General features: G+C 41.2%; 1 protein-coding gene across 1 annotated transcript; it reads right to left on the bottom strand.

Moving 5' to 3' along the window:
- Positions 1–3,235: 3,235 nt before the first annotated feature.
- LOC124069017 (cardiomyopathy-associated protein 5-like) lies at positions 3,236–20,418 on the bottom strand. The gene is made up of 8 exons (XM_046407707.1): positions 20,137–20,418; positions 10,191–11,504; positions 8,229–8,330; positions 7,400–7,495; positions 6,140–6,256; positions 5,371–5,604; positions 4,508–4,857; positions 3,236–4,222 (listed from the first exon to the last, which is right to left on the bottom strand). The coding sequence occupies exons 1-8, from the start codon at positions 20,219–20,221 to the stop codon at positions 3,722–3,724; spliced, it is 2,799 nt and encodes a 932-aa protein (XP_046263663.1). The 5' UTR covers positions 20,222–20,418; the 3' UTR covers positions 3,236–3,721.
- Positions 20,419–20,616: the final 198 nt, after the last annotated feature.

Raw genomic sequence — 20,616 nt, 5'->3', positions numbered from 1 at the left:
CAAGTGTACTGAAGATATGAGGAAGAAAGTAACATATTTTATTGTGCATTGACCTATTACACAATGAATGAATAAATAATCCAGAGAAAATAGTGCAGAGGAGTATCGTTATTTATGTCTAAAGCATGTTGGCCATAAGTAATGCAAGCTTCATTAACACAAGTGGACATCACACAGGTGTTTCTGTGCACCACACTGTGTTGGAGAGAGAGAAGTGACGAGATTGTAACAGCAGGTGAAGAGCAAGAAACTGAACATGGAAAGTTGTAGTGCCAGTTCAGTATGTGTGTGTGTCGTCGTCCTTTGAAGAAGCAATAATGTTTCAACTTTGAAGCCAATAAAGCCAGTAAACCTCTATGTACTGACAATACAGTGTCAAGCGTGTGTTTCTGCATGTGTGGCATGTGGCTGGCGTGTGCATGCGCTCGTATGTGTGTGTGCTTCTGTTTGAGAGCTTACAAGAGAGGCCTATCTGTTTGTGTTGCAGATAGGCTGCACTGATAAAACGTCTGAGCACGGCCTATCAGCTCAACAAACACGCACAGAATATGAGCTCAAATACATATCCTCCATGTGCAATGTTTATTTGGTGCACACGGGTGTGTTCGCGCTGTGTACCGCACGAGTGTTTGTGTTATCCCAGTGTGGTTGATGTGATATTTCATTGGCCTGCTGTAGGGAAATTAACGTCTTGCCTGAGAGCTCAGGGTCAATCGGGGGACAGCTGCAGATTTTCTTCCAAGTATTTAAGAGAGGCACCAGTGAGGACACAAGCTGCCAAAAAATGGTGACAAATAGCCTCAACCCCACTCATATCAAATGGTGAGGAGATTTCCTAAATACATTCCACTTACTGAAAGCCAGTGTGCAGTATTAGCACTTTATTTGGCAATGTTGGCATCATGGTTATATGTTATAGTTGGTCAGTTGTTCCACCAGTTTGTGTCAGACTGAAATATTTACACAGTTAAAGGTTAGCTTTTCTTTAAATTTTGTACAGACATTAACGGTGCCCCGAGGACGAACAGTAATTCCCCTGATGATCCCCTGACTTCTCCTGTAGCGTCGCCAGCCCGTCAAAGTTTTTGTTTATTCTTTGAAATATCTCAGTGTCTACTCGATGAATAGGCTATATACCACTGACCATAGTGCAGGCATTCATGATTCCCACACTGTGAATCCTAATGATGCTCTGACTGTAGTGCCACTATGAGATTGACAGGGCCACATGATGTGTGCCTATTTTATTGTACCACGTTCATATACACCTAATGGGATTAGAAAATTAAATCAACCAATCCACTGGTTGAATATAGTAACCAAATGTCCCTCTTTAAACTAAAAAAGACAAAGATCCATCCATCCATTACCTAGACCAACGAAGACAAAATGAATCAATGGGAAGAGACAGAATGGAAACAGACTGTACACTGTGCAAGGGGGTTTCTATGTGACGCTGTTAATTAATATCTTACACACAGCCATTTCAGAACATATTCAAAATATACATATGAGTATATAATTAAGTATATGAATATGAGTATAAACTGATTTGGCAGTTTGTTTTATTGCATTGATTGTAATTGAATCACAGAACAAATCTGAGATGTGGGTGGCAATTCTGACATCTGGCACCACAGCAAACTGTTTACCACTGAGACGTCACGCGGTGTGACACACATGGTTTGAGATCAGCTGAAAGAGGCTGCTTTAACTGTGCAAATCTGAAGGCTGAAATGACTGGAGTGCACTTGAGGTTAGTTAGAGACACAAATGCACTAAGGCATATTCACATATGTAATAAAAAGATGTCATCAACACTACGAATGACATTCTAGTCAGTGACATTAGCAGTTAAGTACTCATGGATTTCACTCTTATGCACACATACACTCTGCTTGACAAACAAAATGATTTTGCTGCTTTGAATGGACCTAATAATACAGATTAGGAGCAAGATTTAATCATGACAAACAATCAGCAGAGAAAGGTTAAAGGATATTCATATGCTATACAAACGGAGACGCAGACTGTATGTTTGCTTTCTGTAACATCAAGTATAGATGTAGTGTATAGTTGCTAAAAGCCTTGGAGCAACAGTGATGTTGTCTCAGTGTTTTCTTTTTCTTATAGGGTGTGTCCTCCAGTTCTCACCTTTTCCATGCAGCAAAACTGAAACGCAGCTGATATAAAGAAATAAAGCTTCTCTCTACAAAGCAATCTGCTGTGTAGCCAGTCTGCTTAACACATTGAACAGAGGCGCCTCCTGGTGGCTATTTCAATCACTGCAAGGGATAATTAACCATAAGCTGCTACAGCATTTTCATTGTATTGTTAATAAGGTTTTATGTTCTCACTCAGGACTTACACATTTAATCATGATTCTAATTCACACATTGCTGTTATGCTCAAACAAATGAGTTTGGATTTATTTCTGGAGATAGAGTTTTTCTAGTTCAGAGCCGTGTGTCTGGAGATAGACAGTCAAATGATATGAATTATGCATTGTTTCAGTGGAAAATATTTCCTTTGAAATGTTCCTGTAGTCTGAGAAAGGAATCCAAGGATGCATATATGTTGTTGTTGTTGTTGTTTACTCAAAAGAAGTCAGTCACAAGAATGATAATTACAAACAGGCCTAAAAGAACAAGGAAAGGATTACATTTTTAAAGAAAATGCCCATGTGGTAATGCAGCCATGTTGAGGTAAAACAAGCAACAGTTCAGAGGGCTGGAAAGACATTAAATACAAGCTACGATTAAATGATGGAGCTTTGGGAACAATACTATGATTGTATTCAGTGAGTCCCAATGCAGTACTGACAAATGTGAAAATAAAGCTTTCTATACTGAATGTAGTATAGTACAACACATAGAAAAAATGACAGCACAATATACAGAAGTGCAGTACAGTACAGTGACTAAACATGGTTGCATCACTGCTAAATAAAACACAGTGAGAGCACCCTTCTTTTTATTTTATTGTCCCACCTTTGAAAATATGCATATACACAATAGCATCCTAACTGTAAAAACACAGCACAGCAGTTTGATTGAATCTTCAGACTTTGCAAACAACACAGTGGGTGAAAGAGTGGCAGCATTTATCACTCCAGTACAATTACTGCCCTTGTCCCTCAAGAGAAATAATGTACCAACTTGAAAACCGTGAGAAACAAAGAATCATCAGTAATTCTCAGATTTCTTTAACACGAGGGGTCATATTGGTGTAACTGATGTAATCATGTTTTGAAAGTTTGTCTCTCCTGCAGACATTTTGCACTGGCAGCACTGGCTCCAGGCGGAAAGTTGAAGAAAGCCTCTTTTTCTCCATTTTGTTTTCTACCAGACTGTAATAAAAAAATGCTGATGTTTCATTGTTTGCTTTGATCTACCTAAATATTAGACGGTTGTCATATAGGACGATGTGTACCAGAGAGTCGTTGAACAATCATAGTACTCATGTACTCTTCTGTCATCTACAACCTATCTGACCTGTCCCGTTGTAGCCAAAGCCATCCATTTGGTTCTCTACATGCTAAAGACGTATTCGGATTCAGGTCTGCTTTGCTCTGCGGTTTCTACTCTGACTCTCTCTCTCTGCTCAGTCTCTCCATAGCCAGTCCTGAAAATCACAGCAGTGGGGATTATTTCAAGAAACCCTCTGGCTGCTGCTGCCATCTGCCTCATCTGTTCCTACCCCTGCACCCCTCTCCTCCGTCTCACTGCCTCCTCCAGCGATTCTTGGGTTTCTCCTCACACCCGGGACCCTCACAGGTGCCAGGGAGTGGAGGTGGAGGTGTCGGTGTGGCCTTCGCCGGGGCAGGCGTGTCTGTGGCCTTACTGACACCGCTGAGTAGGGCTGGGAGCTCATGCGAGATAGCTCTCTCTATCTTCTCCAGCAAACAACCGCCAGTCCAGCTGCAGTGGTAGGAGAGCTGCTTGAAGCCAGAAACTGGATTCACACCAAAGAAGTCCTGGTAGGCCTCCTTGTCAGGCAGGTCAAACTTACTAACGTTAGTTTTGGCCAGAATGGATTTGAAGATGTAGTACTTGTCTGGGTCATTGACGATGTCTTGGAACACCTCGTAGGGGTCACTAAACCAGCCCAGCTTGTCATAGTAGGTCTGGAGGTAGCGGTCCACCAGCAGGGCGTGGATACGCACACGGATGCCATGCTGGCGGATGAAAGCAATCTTGTTCTCCATCTGATTCTCTATCACCTGCAGGAGTGAAGATGAGAAAATGAGGAAGGTGGGAGAGAGAAAAGATAAACAGACAGAAGGCAAAGGGTTTGTGTTTCTACTGCACTGAACATGACACGGTTATGAGGGATTTGAGAACCACTGTCACATTGAGCTCTACTCACACAAAGAAAAATCACAGAGTAGATGTGTACCGCAAAGTTTTTGTGAGTTTTAGCCAAAATCGAGCTTCTCAAATTTCCATTTTTTGCATCTACCATCAAGGAGTAATATTGTCAACAAAAATGAGCCAAGATGTCACACCTGGTTGAGGTCTTCCAGCAGAGAGATCTCCTCTTTCATGAAGAGCCCCCTGCTTGTGTCTGCAGCGTAGTCCTGGGGCCAGAAGGAGCTGACGTACACCCGAGGAGGCTCTGTGACATTGATCAGGGGTGCCATGCTCCAGAACAGAGCTCCGTAGACCCTCATCAGGTCCTGGGTGGAAAGACTGTCGGCCTTGTTGAGGATGAGGCGAATCTGGGACTCACGGCCTTTCATCTGCCTGAAGAGCATCTCCAGCTCCCCACCCACATCCAGCTTGGTGGGGTCAAACACCAGGAAGATCAAATCAGCTCTGTCAATGAACCACTGGCACACGTCATTGTAGGGGTAACCTGATGGAGAACAGGGAGGAAATACAATAGATGATAAGACAAATGTTTTGGCTCAGTGAAATGTCATAAAGTAGCATGATTGATGCGTCGCTTTTTGGCCATTTCTCTTGTGAAAAACTTTGCTTTTAAAAATGCATTACAAATAAACCTAATACACTGTACATCTTTATTGTGGTTGTGGTATGTCTGTATTTGTCTGCCAGCTACCTGTCTGATATTGTTGTACCTAAAGTGACTCTACTGATGTTAGTCGCTGAATGATTGATTTTCCACCCTGACCACACAACTCACTATGTTAGTCTATGTTGAAATTTTATGGTGGTGAATCTCCCCTCCAAAAGGAGCAGCTATTACAGTTTCATTCAATGGCTTTCAGAGGAAAATCGCAGCAGCGTGGAGGCTGTATCAAAAGCTTTCTGATAGAGAATACTTTCTATCATGACATTGACAGGAAAAAACATACCGAATATTAGCAGCTTTGTTTTATTGTTGTTTTTATTAACTAACGGTCACCTCTCTCCTGCTGCTTGCGGTTTTCAATGATGCCTGGCGTGTCTACGAAGGTGACCCTCTCCAGCAGCTTGTGAGGCATCTCGATGCCCACCAGCCGCTCCAGGAAGCCTTGGCCAAACTTCTCCAGGGGGGAGAAGGACCGCGAGCTGTCTGCTGCCATAACGATGCCCTCTATGGTCCGAGACTTCTCACCATGCATGATGACCGTGTACTCTGAGGTGGTGGGCTCAGCACCTGATGAAAGGATGAAGAGGGAATGATTTAACACAACGTGGGCTAAGATTATTTTTCAGATAAAATTTTGAACTTCACTTTCATAAAATAATGCTTAATTCACTAGTAACTAGTAATTTTCCCATAACTAAGAATATATTACTTTTGACATGTTCTTGGCTATGTTAAATTGCTACATAATTTAGCATTAATCAGTACAATACTACCTTCACATTTAATACACAGGGTTTTGTTGCTACAGTCTTGTCTGGTTTGCCTCGTCATGTATGGTGGCTAATATAAGCTAATGTTTTAGATAGATACTGCTGAGTGCCTGACATTACTGTATCACTTTTCTGTGACTGTGGCGTTATGTTTAAGCATGTAACAGATATTGGAGAACAGGTGAGTAACTTAAGGGGCGTTATACTTTCAGTGCATTATTATTCATCGTTATGCTGGTGATTTTTGCTTGTTAAATTAGGTAAAAACTGTGTGTTTTTGTTCTTTCACTGACAAACTGTGTCGCAAACAATCAGGATGTATCAGAGTGAACCTGTGTAGAGCTCCTGTGAGGTGCTGTCAAGACCCAGCAGGTAGTTGATCATGGAGGATTTGCCGACGCTCCATGGTCCCAGAAACAAAACCATGGGCTTTGAAGTGATTTCCCCATCTGCACAGTTTGTGACAAAGGCAAACAGAAGAAAGACAAGGGAAATTTGCTGAATCACTGAGCTTTCTTTGAACTGCAATAATACTTTGCGTCACATTGTTGAGTTTAATTGAGTTTAAAGTACAAGACTCCTAATTCATTAGACCTGATATTTCAAACAGCTCATGAACACATTGAATTCAAATCTTTAGAACAAAGCAGAGTTGTGGTTGCTGAGCTGTAAAAATATCCCTACATCAACCATACTGTTTAAGGATGGTTATATTTGTGAATGAAGGATTGGCCAGAGTACTAAATATTCGTTGTCCTCAAAGCAGGATGGGGAGGTGGTGTGAGGTACCAAGAGGTAACATTTCCACAAGCACACAGGGAATAACCAAATCAAATGTGCAGACTGAAATGTCCACGCATCCTGATATCCTGATTGTGAACATGCCTTTCCATTCTGCACCACAAGGGGCCCCAGAGTCTCGTGGCACAATCTGAAGTCTCCATCCTGCTCCTTAGCACATAAATAATACTCCCTGCCCTCAAGCTTGATGGAACAAAGTAGTAGGGAGTCTGGCCCACACAGCATCCCCTTTAATTTTCAGCAGACAGAGCTCTTATTGTGCTTCTCTGTGTGCCTGGTTTGAATAATATTAGGTCCTGGCTCTATTTCGTCTTAATTATGACTTTGTTTGTACTCACTGTCTCTCACTGGTTTATTAAACTATGTACTGCATGTACTGTATGGTGTAGTGAACTGATAAAGGTGGCTTATAGCGGTGAGGCGTTTTTGGTGGATGTTGGCTACATTATGCTTTTCCAAAGAGAGTTTAATTGGCTTTCTTATGTACTATTACCCAGAATGATGATATCTTCATAGTTTACAGTGCTTGTTTTTATTCAACATGTTATCAGAGTGATGGTGTCTGACCAACACTCACAACAAAAAGATTTGAAATGCAAACGAACATACTGTGTTTTATTTCCAGCTTCCCGTTACAGGATCTGACCTGAACTGGAGTTAAAGTCATATAACTGTCACTGGTGTGGTCGTGTAAAGCCTGTCGAGACATGATATTTGCTTATACAAACAAACTACTGTTAATGCTTATGCTGCGGTATCCAGGTGTGATATCCAACAGGAAGCTGATTTACCTGTGACTTCATGCTGCCTGAGCTCGTTGTACTTGAAGGCTTGCTCCATTGGCTTAATGGCTGTGTGGTAAATGTTCAACAGCTTCTTCATAGCAGCTAGAGAGAGAGAGAGAGAGAGAGAGAGAGTAATAATTGGGATGGAATTGTGAGAAGACATTTTGGACTAGAGCGTTATTGATGTTCTCGCTACCATTACTGATTACAACAATTGCTTTGGCAGTACATGATGAATTGCCCTCATAAAGTTTATTGAATCGAGCCGGGGTGATTAAGAGACTGGCTCTGCTGCAGCACTTTGGCCTCCCTGAAGTGAACCAATCTGGTTGAAGAAAACAGAGGTGCTTTCATTCCAAGGACAGAGTTACACTTTTGCTCTGATTAATCACCTTCCTCAAGACATGTCTGCACGCTCACACTCACAGACACATGCATATGTGCACACATACACTATACACACTCACACACAAGAGCCCCGGGACCCAGACATCATGAAGCAATTTTCAGAATAGTTTCAGCAGAAAAACCCCCAAAAATTGTCTCAAACTTCCTTTCATTCACATGCAAACACATCTGTTTTTCTTTTCCATTGACAAAGTAGCTGTAAACATTCTGCTGCATTTTCATTTCAATGCAGTACTTCAGGCATTGCAGCAAAGGTTTGAAAGACATTTGAAATGGTTGGGCAGCACAGCAGTGTTATCACTGAACATTCAATTTTTGATCAGTACAAGGCGTGTGTGTGTGTGTGTGTGTGTTTAATTGCATCAGTGTTTGGGTGCATATTTATGGCACACTTTATGTCCTTTCATCATGTCTACTTGTTGCTCACCTGACAACTCCACTGAGGGTTCAGCAGTAGCCAGTCGCAGCGTGTCCTCAATGTGGGAGCGGTCCCTCACTGCTGGGCCTGCTGGCACATCTCCCTCATGTCCTGATTGGACAATCAAACCATCAATCAACTGTTAAGTTTTTACCTGTGACTGCAGGAAAGTAGCAGCGATGGAATGTAACTAAGTGCACCTGAACACAAATTACTTTACTTTAGTGTTTCCATTTTAAGCTACAGGCTACCTCTGCTCCACAACATGTCAGAGGTAGATATACTTTTTACCTCACCACACTTGTGTGACAGCATTAAATACAAGTTACTTTTCAGATTATAATTTCTCAAACCCTTCCTGTCCAGTGACCGTATGTCCTCAAATATTGTGATTTCAAATTGGAATATTTCTGATTAAAGGATTAAAGAATTTCCCCCTGGGAAATTAATAAAGGAATTTTGATTCTGATAAACTGAAGAATTTATTGTTAAGTTAAAATTCTCCTACTTCTTAAGGTAAATAAACAATTTCAAAACCGAAAATGCATCTTCAGAAAGCTGAACATAGGACTGATGTTTTGAAGCAGCTCTCACAGGAAACACACAGCACCACAAACATATGATGGTCCTATAGAATATGATGAATTGCTATAGATTAAAAAACTCAACAGCATATGAAGTTGTTAAAATTAACTAAGATAGTATATTCATAGTATTGTATAATTAGTTTTACTTTTACTAAAAGATCTAAATACTTTTTCCACCAATAGCGTGTAACACTTAGCAAAAAAGAAGACCATCTGAGCTGAGCAAAGACTGAAGTGTTAGATAATGCTGTTGCCAAACCATCTGTCTATTCCCTTCTTCCGCTATTTTGGTTTGTTTATTTCTGTACCAGAGGTTGTGGCTAATTCCCCTTAAGCTACGCACACTATCATATGCTGGTGGTTTGGCATGCGGGAGAGAGAAAGAGAAGAAGAGAGGCAGATAGAGGCCATTGCTGGCATCAAAGTTAAATGGCCAATGAAACAACAATGATCAATCACATCTACAGTAAGGCATACTTATACTGAACCTTATACATAGTTAATAAATGATGAACAATTTGTAGGTCGATAATTAACCATCTGTGTACATGTCTCTCCATACATGCCTTTCTTCACAACTGAAACCCTTTGGTTGGTGTTTATCCTCCTTATTCTCATTATTAATGAATTCATTTTGGTCCAGACTTCCCACAGCTTGTTTCCAGAGGCTCAGTGGTCAATAGTTCATTAAAGGAGTCTTCAAAGCAAATTAAAGTGTTAGCTTAGAAGACAAAAGAAGTTACACGGTGTGGAAGTTCAAAACCTTTCCTCATAAATGGCCTGTTCAAGCATTTATGAGCAATTTCTCAGCCACCGATAAAGCAATCAATAATTACAACTTAAGGGGAATGGATTTTGTATGTTTTTTTTGCGGTAGATTTTAGTTTTTGGTGTTCTAAGGATAGTTTTCTGAGAATAAAACAACAAAAACCAAAAATATGACATTACTCATGTTAAAGATTCACAGCATGCTTTTCCTAAACTCTGCTGAAATCATTACTGTAAATATCAAATCAATTTTTGTGACTTAAATCAGAAAATAAAACAAGCACCACTGACACTCACGCTAGTGTATTAAAGAAAGTAACGAAATGGGATCAGAGTAAGAGATGGGCAACTCTTTTAAAAATCAGACATCATTTTTTTATAGCAGATGTCAGCACCCAGACACCACATAATGGCATCTTTCTTCACTACAGAAGATAGATGGACTGTAAACAGGATACCTCCCGCTCTGCTTGGACTGTCTGACAGAATGAAGACAAGATATCAGCCTCTGGTGTCAGTGGGCAGATTCAAGTTTATGCTTGATTTTTGAGGTGACAGGAAACTCACAGCTTCAAAAATGTTAGCCATGCCATATAACCAGATGGTGTTCTTGTACCTTTGCTTTGAGGCTGTGCAAACTCCTCAGGAGTCACGTCTTCCACTGTCACTTCCTCGACAAACGTCTCCTCTACCACAGGATCCTCCTCCACTGGTTCTTTCTCCTCCGACACCTCATCTACACTTTCTGGTGTGACCACCTTCATAACCGTTTCTGGCTCCACATCAGGGGCAACCACTGGTTCTGGTTCAGTCTCTGGAATCACCTCTGGCTCTGAAACAACTTCAGGTTCTGGCTCAACAGTTACCTCTGGTTCTGGTTCAGGCTCTGAAATCACCTCTTGTTCTGGTTCAGGCACTGACTCTGAAGTCACCTCCAGTTCTGGTTCAGACTCTGAAATCACCTCTTGTTCTGGTTCAGGCACTGACTCTGAAGTCACCTCTGGTTCTGGTTCTGGTTCTGGTTCAGGCACTGACTCTGAAGTCACCTTTGGTTCTGGTTCTGGCTCTGGTTCAGGCACTGACTCTGAAGTCACCTCCAGTTCTGGTTCTGGTTCAGGCACTGACTCTGAAGTCACGTCTGGTTCTGGTTCAGGCTCGGAAATCAGCTCTTGCTCGGATTCAGGTTCTGCTGTCGCTTCTGGTTCCATTTTATCTGGTTCAGAATCTGTTTGAGGAAACTCAGCTTGTGCTGCTTCTGGTTCAGAGTCAGCCCCTGCAATCTCCTCCTCTACAGCCTTGTGTATGAAAGCTTCCACACTTTCCTCCTGAGCTGCTGCCTCTGTTTCCTCCTGCATGTCTTCAGCTGTTTCTCCAGCGTCAGCAGCAGGTTCCTTGTCTTCTACATCTTCTTCCTGAGGCTCAGTCACTTCCTCTTCCTCATGGGATAACTCCTCCCCTTCCGCCTCCTCTCTTTCCTCAATTGTCTCCTGTTGTTCCTCAATCTGAGCTACCTCCTCAACTACATCTTTCTCCTCAACACTTTGATCCTCCACAGACTCAGTTGCCTCTACAGACTCTGACTCACCCTCAGATGTCACTGCCTCTTCTTCTTCCTCCTGGAGATCTGCTTCCTTCATCACTTCTTCTTCTTCTCCATCACTTATTATCACAGGAGCTTCTCCTCCCTCCTCCTTCTCCTCCTCCTGCTCTGAGGTGGAAGTTGGTTCTTCCTCAGCCTCTATAGCTGATGGGGATTTTGTGCAGGGCTGGCACATGGTCCTCTCTGGGGCTGGGGTGTCGTTGGAGGTGCTCTGGGTGGCATGCTCCTCTGTTGTGTCACATTCACAGGAGAAGAGGTCTCCCTCTGGCTGCTGGACCTGCAGATGCACCAGAGGCTCCTCATCATGGATGGAGGACCCTTCCAGGAGCTCTAAGAAGGAGGAAGAAATGTGATTAAACAAGACGGTTGTCTGTGCTGGATTTTGAAACCATTTTGGATGTATGAGTCTTGATCATTTACCCCAAGACAAATACAATCTTGGAGTAAAAATGTAGAATGCATCTCTGATCAGAGCATTAATCATAATAGGGAAAAAAGATGAAAAATAAACTATAATTTCTTAAATTTAAAGTTTAAATTTATAATTCACTAATTTTGGCAAAAAGACATTCACAGTAAAGAGACTTGATCTATTCTACCTAATAAGTAAAGAAGTCAGGAAAACAAAATTAAGAATTGTGTGTTTACCTTTGCATTTCCACTAGAATTCAAAGTACATTTTATCAGGACAGTCAGAGTGTTAGCTCAGAGGATAACTGTAAAGCAATATGAATCCATGATAGTAAAAATATATCAAATACATTTCCATCCAATCAGGCTGTAGAGTGTAAACTAACAGGACGCCTGCAGACCAGTCATCTTTGTGTGTTACGTCAGTGCTTGGCTAGTGCTTAGTCACTGTACAAAAACACAGCATATCGGATGCTCAGCACCTCCCAGATTTAAGAATCAGATTTCAGCTCCTTGAATGGTGACACTAAACCACTGAGCTATTTGAGGCCAACATGAAGAGGAGAGGAAAGAAGACAGTTGTGTAGAGAATAAGGCAGCTGAGTGGACACTGTGGCGTGGAGTAGAATGATGTATTTATTTTAGTTGTACTGTGTCATGTTTTAAACCTTTTAAACCATGAACATTCCTGCTTTCTTGCAGCATAAACAGGTCACACTGTTGCTATTTACTGGCCAAAACACCCAACATCAATCACCCACACTGGTAAATGAATCTGAGCTTAGTCGGTCTCAAAACAAAGAAAAAATACTTGAATGTAATTATCAAAAAATACTAGAATGCACAAACACTAACAAATGTCTACATTTCTTGTCTTGTCTATCTACCTCTAAATATCTGTGAATTTATATTTTCCTAAATAAGTGGAAGATGATTACATCATGCTCATAGAAGTAAAGTTTACCCAAAAGCAAAGCCAGAGATGATTTCATTCTTTCTCTCAAGTCAATAAAATACAGAACAAGACATTTACAAGCTGCTTGTGCACACAGTCCACATCACATCCAGTTAAACAGAACCATGCAGTGGATTACAGTTACTATGGCTTCGAACAATCACAGCTAAAACAGGAGACTCCCTCTCTATTACAGCACATGTAAATGTTACATTAGGTACTCTACAGTGTTACAAAGAGCACAAGGCCGTGACCTCTATTTAATTATAGCCGCCTGTGAAGTCTTAAGGCTGAGGACCGAATAGTGGCACACCGTGTGATATGAGGCTGTTAAATGCATGTCTGCAGTTCATGTTACAAGATGGTGTCAGTGTATAGGGTGAAGACTAATAGCTGAAGGCAGCTGTCATGGGTTTTACACGTTTGTAGGGCTTCTGGATCAACACCCATCACAAGCAAACCAGCTAATACTGCAGAAGAAGCCATCACACATGAACATGTCTTTATATGCTCTTTTTGACCACTTGGGGCAGCTGAGGCAAAATGAGAACACAGTACTGAATTAACTTTTAAATACACAGTATGTAATTTTTGCTGCTAGGGGTCTCGCCATTAAAAAAAATAACAAAAGGCAAAGTTTGATGACGTCAAGAATTAGAGTGAGAGCCTGGAAGATGTTGTACTCAAAGCTTGGAATTGCATTTATGGGGTTTATTTATTCTCATTGAAATTTGATTTATATTATTATTGTAAATATATTCCTTTAAGTACCTTGTCTTGATTTCGTTAAGCTTGACATGATGAGAACATGTTGACATTGCAACATACACTCAAGAATAATGTGTGACACCCCCAAGATTAAGGCTGAACAGTAAACACAACGTATTGATTTGCCAGCATGGCCAACCTCAGTTAACTAACGTTTAAACCGTTTCAGTAAATAAGTTGTTTGAATTCCATATAATGAATGAGTATTATACTTGGAACAAGGTGTGTCAAAAGGTGTATAAAACAGAGCTAATAGCAGAATAAGGGATGTGTCTGACAAGTCAAACAAAAGGCAACAAAAGGACAAGCAGGTGTGCTGGGGCTTTAGCCAGTTGAACTCTAATTAATTGGGACAAAAAAATCAGAAAGGAGCCAATGGGGAAAGTATCACGTATTTGTCTTGTAGCAAAGAAAAGCACTGGCTCCATTAATAAACTAAACAGTGGGTCATTTCCATTTAGGTGTTCAGTTACAGGGTATTCTCAACTTCATTAATGCAAAAGATCCCTCATTAGTGTTATTAGTTACACCTGTTCTTTTCCTGCTATGACATTTCAAAATGGCTGCTGTGTAATCTACAGCAATAGCAGAAAACTGAAAGATCGTGCTGTCGGCTGAAGATGCAACACATCCGTTGCATGCACTCATTTCTTTTCCTCTCATCTATGATAGATTCCTGTTTCCTGTATCATGACAGTCTTGTTCCAGACCTCTAAACCACACACTTCTGATTAGTTGGGCAAAATAAAACCAAATGGAAATTCATTCTAACTGTCAGGCTTGTATCATGACAGATGTGCAACTCTTCCTTTGTTTTAAGTGATGCTAAACCAAAATCTGAAACGTTAAATACCTTAAAATTCTGCCAATAAACATGTTGTTTTGAACTAAAAATATGCTTCTATGTCTGACACGGTGCATGACCAAATGGTTTGCACCAGCAGTAGTATGACCATCAGCTGCTTTCTGTTTTAAACTTTAATGAAAGAACTAGTGCAAAGTCTCGAAGCTGAGTCTACCAGGGCTCTGGAAAGCTTGCTTGTCTTACTAGCCTGATGCTAGTGGAACTCCATGTACTCTCCTTTTCCTGTACCACCCTCCATGATGAATTGTTTGTCTTATTTTAGGCCCTGAATCACACATCAAACAGTTTTGTTCTCATTATGTTGGTTGTCACCTCTTGTATCTGGAGGCTTTGTTAGCTTAGCACCTCCATAGGGGATTGTCAGCCTTTGTGACCAGAGAACATTAAGTTTGTATTCCCAAAACATCCACACTGTGTTCAAACTGTGGAGATTTATGAAGACATTTTGTTCCATAACATTTTTCAGATTTGACTTATGCCAAAAGTGACAATCCAGTCTTATTCCAAAGCTAAGTCTAAGCAAATGCCAAAGTAAGAATTCAGTGATGGCAGGTCACTGTTTATTGTAATATGAGCGCAGTCAAACCCTACAGTTGAAACCAGTGAATTTCCATTGCTTGGCTAAGAGTCCAACCCCCAAATCAAAATCATCCAAGAGATAAAGAATAAAATCCAGGACATAAATCACTTCTGCAGGGGAAGTTAATGTCTACTGATCTTTCTCAAGCTGGATTTTGACAGCTTCAGAGTGATGGTGAGTTGATGTGAAGATGAGATGAGAATATTAATCATGTGGTCCCTCTCTGTCACTGGCAGAGGTCACTGTATAAGGACTGACTAATGCTGTTGCGATTGAGCCATGAGGGACGTTGGGTTTTGTCCAAAGACATAGTGCTACAGCATCGTCTGCATTGTAACATGTACAGCAGCAGCGGCCAAGATCCTGAAATGCATTAGCAAAGATGGATTGCCCGAAGTCGGTGACATTGCAACAAGGTCAATCCCTAATGACCATTTACCAGTTTGCTTATGTTATATTCAATAAATGTGCTTAAGTTTGTGTGATTTTGCTCTCTGATTTTGATCCATTAATTGCCTGGTTTACAGAGGAACCAGATATTTGTGCACCTTGATGTGACGATTGATTGCATAAGCTCAATGGTAACACTAAGAGGTAAATGACCACATGACATGAAAAGAATAAATAATGTAACCACGAGGTCCCTGCAATCATGCTGTACAAGCCAAATTTAGTCTCCTGGCTTTTCTCTACAATGCATGCCAAGAGATAGTTATGGAGATAAAGTGCAGAGATCATTTTCTGCTGTGGTAGTGAAAGCTAAATCAAATTAAAGTTAACATAGTTAGGAAGATGAGGAAGATGTGACAGTGGGAAGGAAAGTGGGAGAGACAGAATACAAGTAAAAACAAAAGACATGTTTCATAACATTAACATAAAGAGGTGAAGTTTTAGCAGACAACAATACAATACTCAAAAACAAACAAACAAACAAACAAAAAAACAAGTAAGCCATTCCCCAAGTAGGTTTTCTGTTTTTAATCATGATGACAATATGGCTTTAGGGATGCTACTGCGGTCTGTTGATTGGTCCTTCCATCTCTTTGGTCCAGAACGAAATACTCCAAACAACCACTGGAATGATTGCCATGAAATTTTGTACAAGCATTCAAATGTACAGTATATTAGTTTCTTTGCTGAATTTCCTCTAGTGCCACCATGAGTTTGACATGTATGGTTTCGACTGAAATATCTCAATATCCCCTGGAGGTATTGCCACAAAATTTGGTTCAGACATTTATATCTCCGTCAGTGTGACTGGAATAACTTTGGTGATGCCCGAACTTTTCATCTAGTGCTGTCATATGGTACGCTACTTGGCAACAAAGAAGCAGGTCAAAAGCACAACACTGACATGCTATAAATGTTTATGAATATATGTTGATGAATAATCCACATGCATCCATCCTCTTCTGGCCCTCTAAAGTTCTAAACCTGTGAGTTCACCACTATGAATACGCTCTTTCATAATATACATGGTGATTTAATCCACAGGGCGGCACGGTGGAGGGCGGCACGGTGGTGCAGTGGTTAGCACTGTCGCCTCATAGCAAGAGGGTTCCAGGTTCGAATCCCGGTCTGGGCCCTTCTATGTGGAGTTTGCATGTTCTCCCTGTGCCTGCGTGGGTTTTCTCCGGGTTCTCCGGCTTCCTCCCACAATACCAAAAACATGCACATTAGGTTAATTGGCTACTCTACATTGCCCCTAGGTGTGAGTGTGAGAGTGTGTGGTTGTTTGTCTTTGTGTGTCAGCCCTGCGATTGACTGGCGACCAGTCCAGGGTGTACCCCGCCTCTCGCCCGTAGTCAGCTGGGATAGGCTCCAGCTTCCCCGCGACCCTGACGGATAAGCGGTATAGAAAATGGATGGATGGATGGATTTAATCCACTGACAATGAATAATATTGATCAGTGCAGCTTTAAAATTATCTCACTGATAGTACTTTCTTCATTTATTTACAAGACCACTGTCATAATTTGAGTTCAAGCATGAATAAAATATGGTGCCCATAAAAAGAATTCACCACCTTGGATTTCCACTCTCCCTTTTTATTGCTTTTATAAATGGAATCATTGTCAATATAATTTGTCTTTTTCAGACAAAAAATTTACAAAGAAACTCTTTTAATGTCCAAATGAAAACACATTTCTACAAAGTAATGCCAGTGTCAAAATATATAATGTAAAATAAGTGATTGCATAAATATTCACCCATTAAATTGACTGACCTAATACAGCAGAGGTCCAGCCAAATGGTATTGGTAGTCTCACAATCACCTGCGTGTACTGAATGTGTCCACATTGGGCTGTAAAATAAAGACACCTGTGTCTGGAAGGTCCAGTCACTGGTTAATCATTATTCCTGGCCATAATTACACCATGAAGACAAACACTCCAAGCAACTCAGAGAAAAAGTCACTGAAAAGTATAGTCTAAGTATAAGTCTGGGACGGATGCAAAAAAAAGAAACAAAAAAACAAAGAAAAGAAATCCAAGTCACTGAACATCCCTCAGGGTTTAGTTAAATCCATCATTAAGACATGCAAGGAATATGGCACATGTGTACATCTGCCTAGAGAAGGCCATTGTCCCAAACTGAGTGACCATGCAAGAAGGACACGAGTGAGTGAGGGAGGCCACCAAGACACCTGTGACCGCTCTGAAGGAGTTACAAGCTTCAGCAGCTGAGATGAGAAAGACTCTGCATGCAAGAAGTGTTGCCCGGGTCAGTCAAAGTTTTATAGGAGAAAGATCATATTAATTCTTGATAGAGTTCACCCAAAGGCATGTGGGAGACTCCAAGGTCAACATCCAGAGGTACAAAGGTTCTTTGGTTTAATGAGACCAGAATGAAGCTTTTTGGCCACCAGACTAGAAGCGTGTCCATGTGCAAGCCTGACTGAGATCCATCCACACAGAGTGGAGTGCTGTGATTACAGCCAAAGTTGTATCTACTGAGTACTGACTTGAAAGGGCTGGATATTTATACAATCACTTATTTTATAATACACTGGATATTTTTGATTAATTAATATTACGAGTTAACAGTTTTTTGGGTAAATTTTTGCCAAACAAAACCAAATTATATTGACTATGATTCCATTTATAAAAGCAATAAAAGGGGAAAACATCCAAGGGGGCAAATACTTTTTATAGCCACACTGTACATTTTCAAAAAACAAAAAGTATGTGGTATAATTATGTGTAACTAACTCTAATAAACACTAGCTAACTCGGAGTATCAAAGTACAGTCAGAGTGTGCCGATCCTAAAACAGCACATTGTTTATCAAGATTTATTTGCTGTTGAAGCCTGGGCAGAGCACCGTGTGCGGGGACAGAGTGGGACAGGTGCCTGTATGTTGGATGGTACATCTTTGAGACAGAAATAGTCCCACAATGAGTCAGAGAGCGAAAAGAAGGAGAGATAATTCCACTCCTATTTTCAGGAAGTGCTCTGCTCCCTGTGATTGTCATGAGGCTGGCCAGCAATTCTGCTGCACTATTGCTCTCATTGCCTGCAACACTGTGCGGCTGTGCATGACGCAGTGTCTCTTTAAAGGCCAGGAACAATAAATACGTCAGCACTAGCACTGATGACATGCACTCTGCTTTCTGGGTAACTCGAGCATAATAGCATTGATAAATGATGAGCTTTTCCTCTTTTTAGACATCACTACCCAAACCCTTTACATTTCTGGCTCATTGCAGGAAAAAAATAAATCAGCATCTGCCTCAGAGTCCATGCTAATTAATTAAGCCCATTTAGCCTAAGGTAAGTGCTGTGATTTTCAGATTTATGCACGCACACGCACGTTCACACACAAACATACACACACACTCTCTCTTTCTCACACACATATACATGTGGACACACACATACACACACACTTTTTCTTGCTAATGAATCTGTCTCACCCTTTTCTCTCGTGACTGTGTGTTTTTGTCAAATCTCACGACGCGTAAATCTCAAGGGATGTGTGAAGAGAGGTTTAGCTTTTTTGTTTAGTCGGTACTTCAACTTTTTTCTCTTCACCTCGACTTTTAGAAGGTTCTTATTATCTGCTTATGTAACATCACACAGTCCAGCTGTTTGGCTACTGAACTCTGGTCCCACATGCTCTCAGCTGTGCTCTCTCATGCCTGTTTTAGCTGGGACATCCCCTTGCCATGGACCCTGCTGACTGGAATGACAGATTAGCAGCTCTGTGGACTGAGCAGAGACATTTAAAGTTTTGCTGACTTAAGCTGTAGATGTAGAATATATTTGTACATATTTATGACTTTGTGGTTTTCCTGTCATTTCAAGGTTTTGAGTCGTTGTACATTATGTAAATATGTACAATATGTAGCTGTGATTGCATTCTTGAGAGTCTTTTAGAGATTTGTATGAGTGCATGGCTTTGGTGACCACAGTATCTGGTGACTTTGTCTGACTGACGCCTGACACCTGACTACGGCAACTTACAGAGGCCAAAATGAACCAGTGCAAGGACAGACAAGGGTACTCTCTGCCTCAGCTTTAACAAAGCAGGCACTTAACAGTCTGTAAAGCACGTGGAAAGAAGCACAGCAACAACTGCTATACATACATTTTTATTTTAACTACGTATCTGTATTGTCAAAGCTGTAAATTCTGATTTGCTCAGTTTAAAAATATCTTCATTTATCTTACAATGAAGGAAACATCAAGTGCCACAATCCTCACTTGAGTGCCAGCTGGAGGAGTCATGCATGTGGGTGCAACTGCTGGGAAAAGACAGTCAACATAAGGGAAAACAAATAATTTCAGCCATCTTTTTAGCTCAGGCTCCAGCAGTGAGCGTGACTCTTTATAGACAGTCAGTTCTGTCACTATGTTTCTCTCCAGGGCAGAGAACGTAAGCAGCAGGCAAGACGGTTTCCATCAGTTGGTGTCACACTGCAGTCCTCCCTCTTTCCCTGGTACAACCATTAAGGCTCTGCACTGCACCACAACAATGCATACTACATGTTCCCTGTCCAGTCAGCTCAGTTCACGTCATAGATGTCTGTCAAAAGTTGAAAACGATTTTCAATGAAACGCCCGAAAGGAAAGTGATAAATCCATGGCTGATAAATGGAAATTATTAACTTACATATTTATTTTAATTAGATCAGATAATTCAACAAAATAGATATTGAGTTATTACCTTTTCTTCATTAATGACAATTCAGCAATCAGCAAGACACAGAAATCTCTCTTATGTTCAAATACACAGATCAAATCCATCTGCAACTATCTGTCTGCAGTGGATCAGCAATGTCCCTTTCATACACAACACTTGCTTAAACATCTCTCTAAAATGCATCCAGCAGCACCAGAATCATGAAATGTTTCACACAAACCACACTGCTCAGTCTTACCTGCAGCAGACAGCACTAACAGAGAGAGCAAGCAGCACACAGACAGCAGACACTTCATTTTGGCTGCCAGGGGCCTTCCCCTCATCTGCCCCGGCTATATATACTGCTGCTCCGCCTGAAGGTCAGAGGGCATGCCAGTGGAGGTGGTGCACAGCAACTGCACCCATACCATCCATTGTGTGTCAGAGCAGCTGCCTGGCCGGATCAGGAATGCTGGAGAGCACAGAGAAGCAGGAAGAAACGGTTTGACGTGTTGTAGTCTTGTAGTTTTATCATTGACTGTCTAAATATCCTTTGGATTTTAATGAGCTTATCTGTGCACTCTGTCACTTCGATTTATCAATATCTTCCATTAGACACATTCCTGACACCTTGGAGATCTCTGTTGACTGTGTTACTTCTAAAATGAGATTAAAATCAGGCCTGTGCGGCACCTGTGTTTATCAGCAATTTGAACTTCAGGCTACGGAGCGACTGCTG

This window comes from Scatophagus argus, chromosome 2, assembly GCF_020382885.2.
Source record: "Scatophagus argus isolate fScaArg1 chromosome 2, fScaArg1.pri, whole genome shotgun sequence".
Taxonomy (NCBI): domain Eukaryota; kingdom Metazoa; phylum Chordata; class Actinopteri; family Scatophagidae; genus Scatophagus; species Scatophagus argus.
The sequence above is the reverse complement of the archived record's forward strand: the minus strand, read 5'-3'. Positions and strand labels throughout refer to the sequence as shown.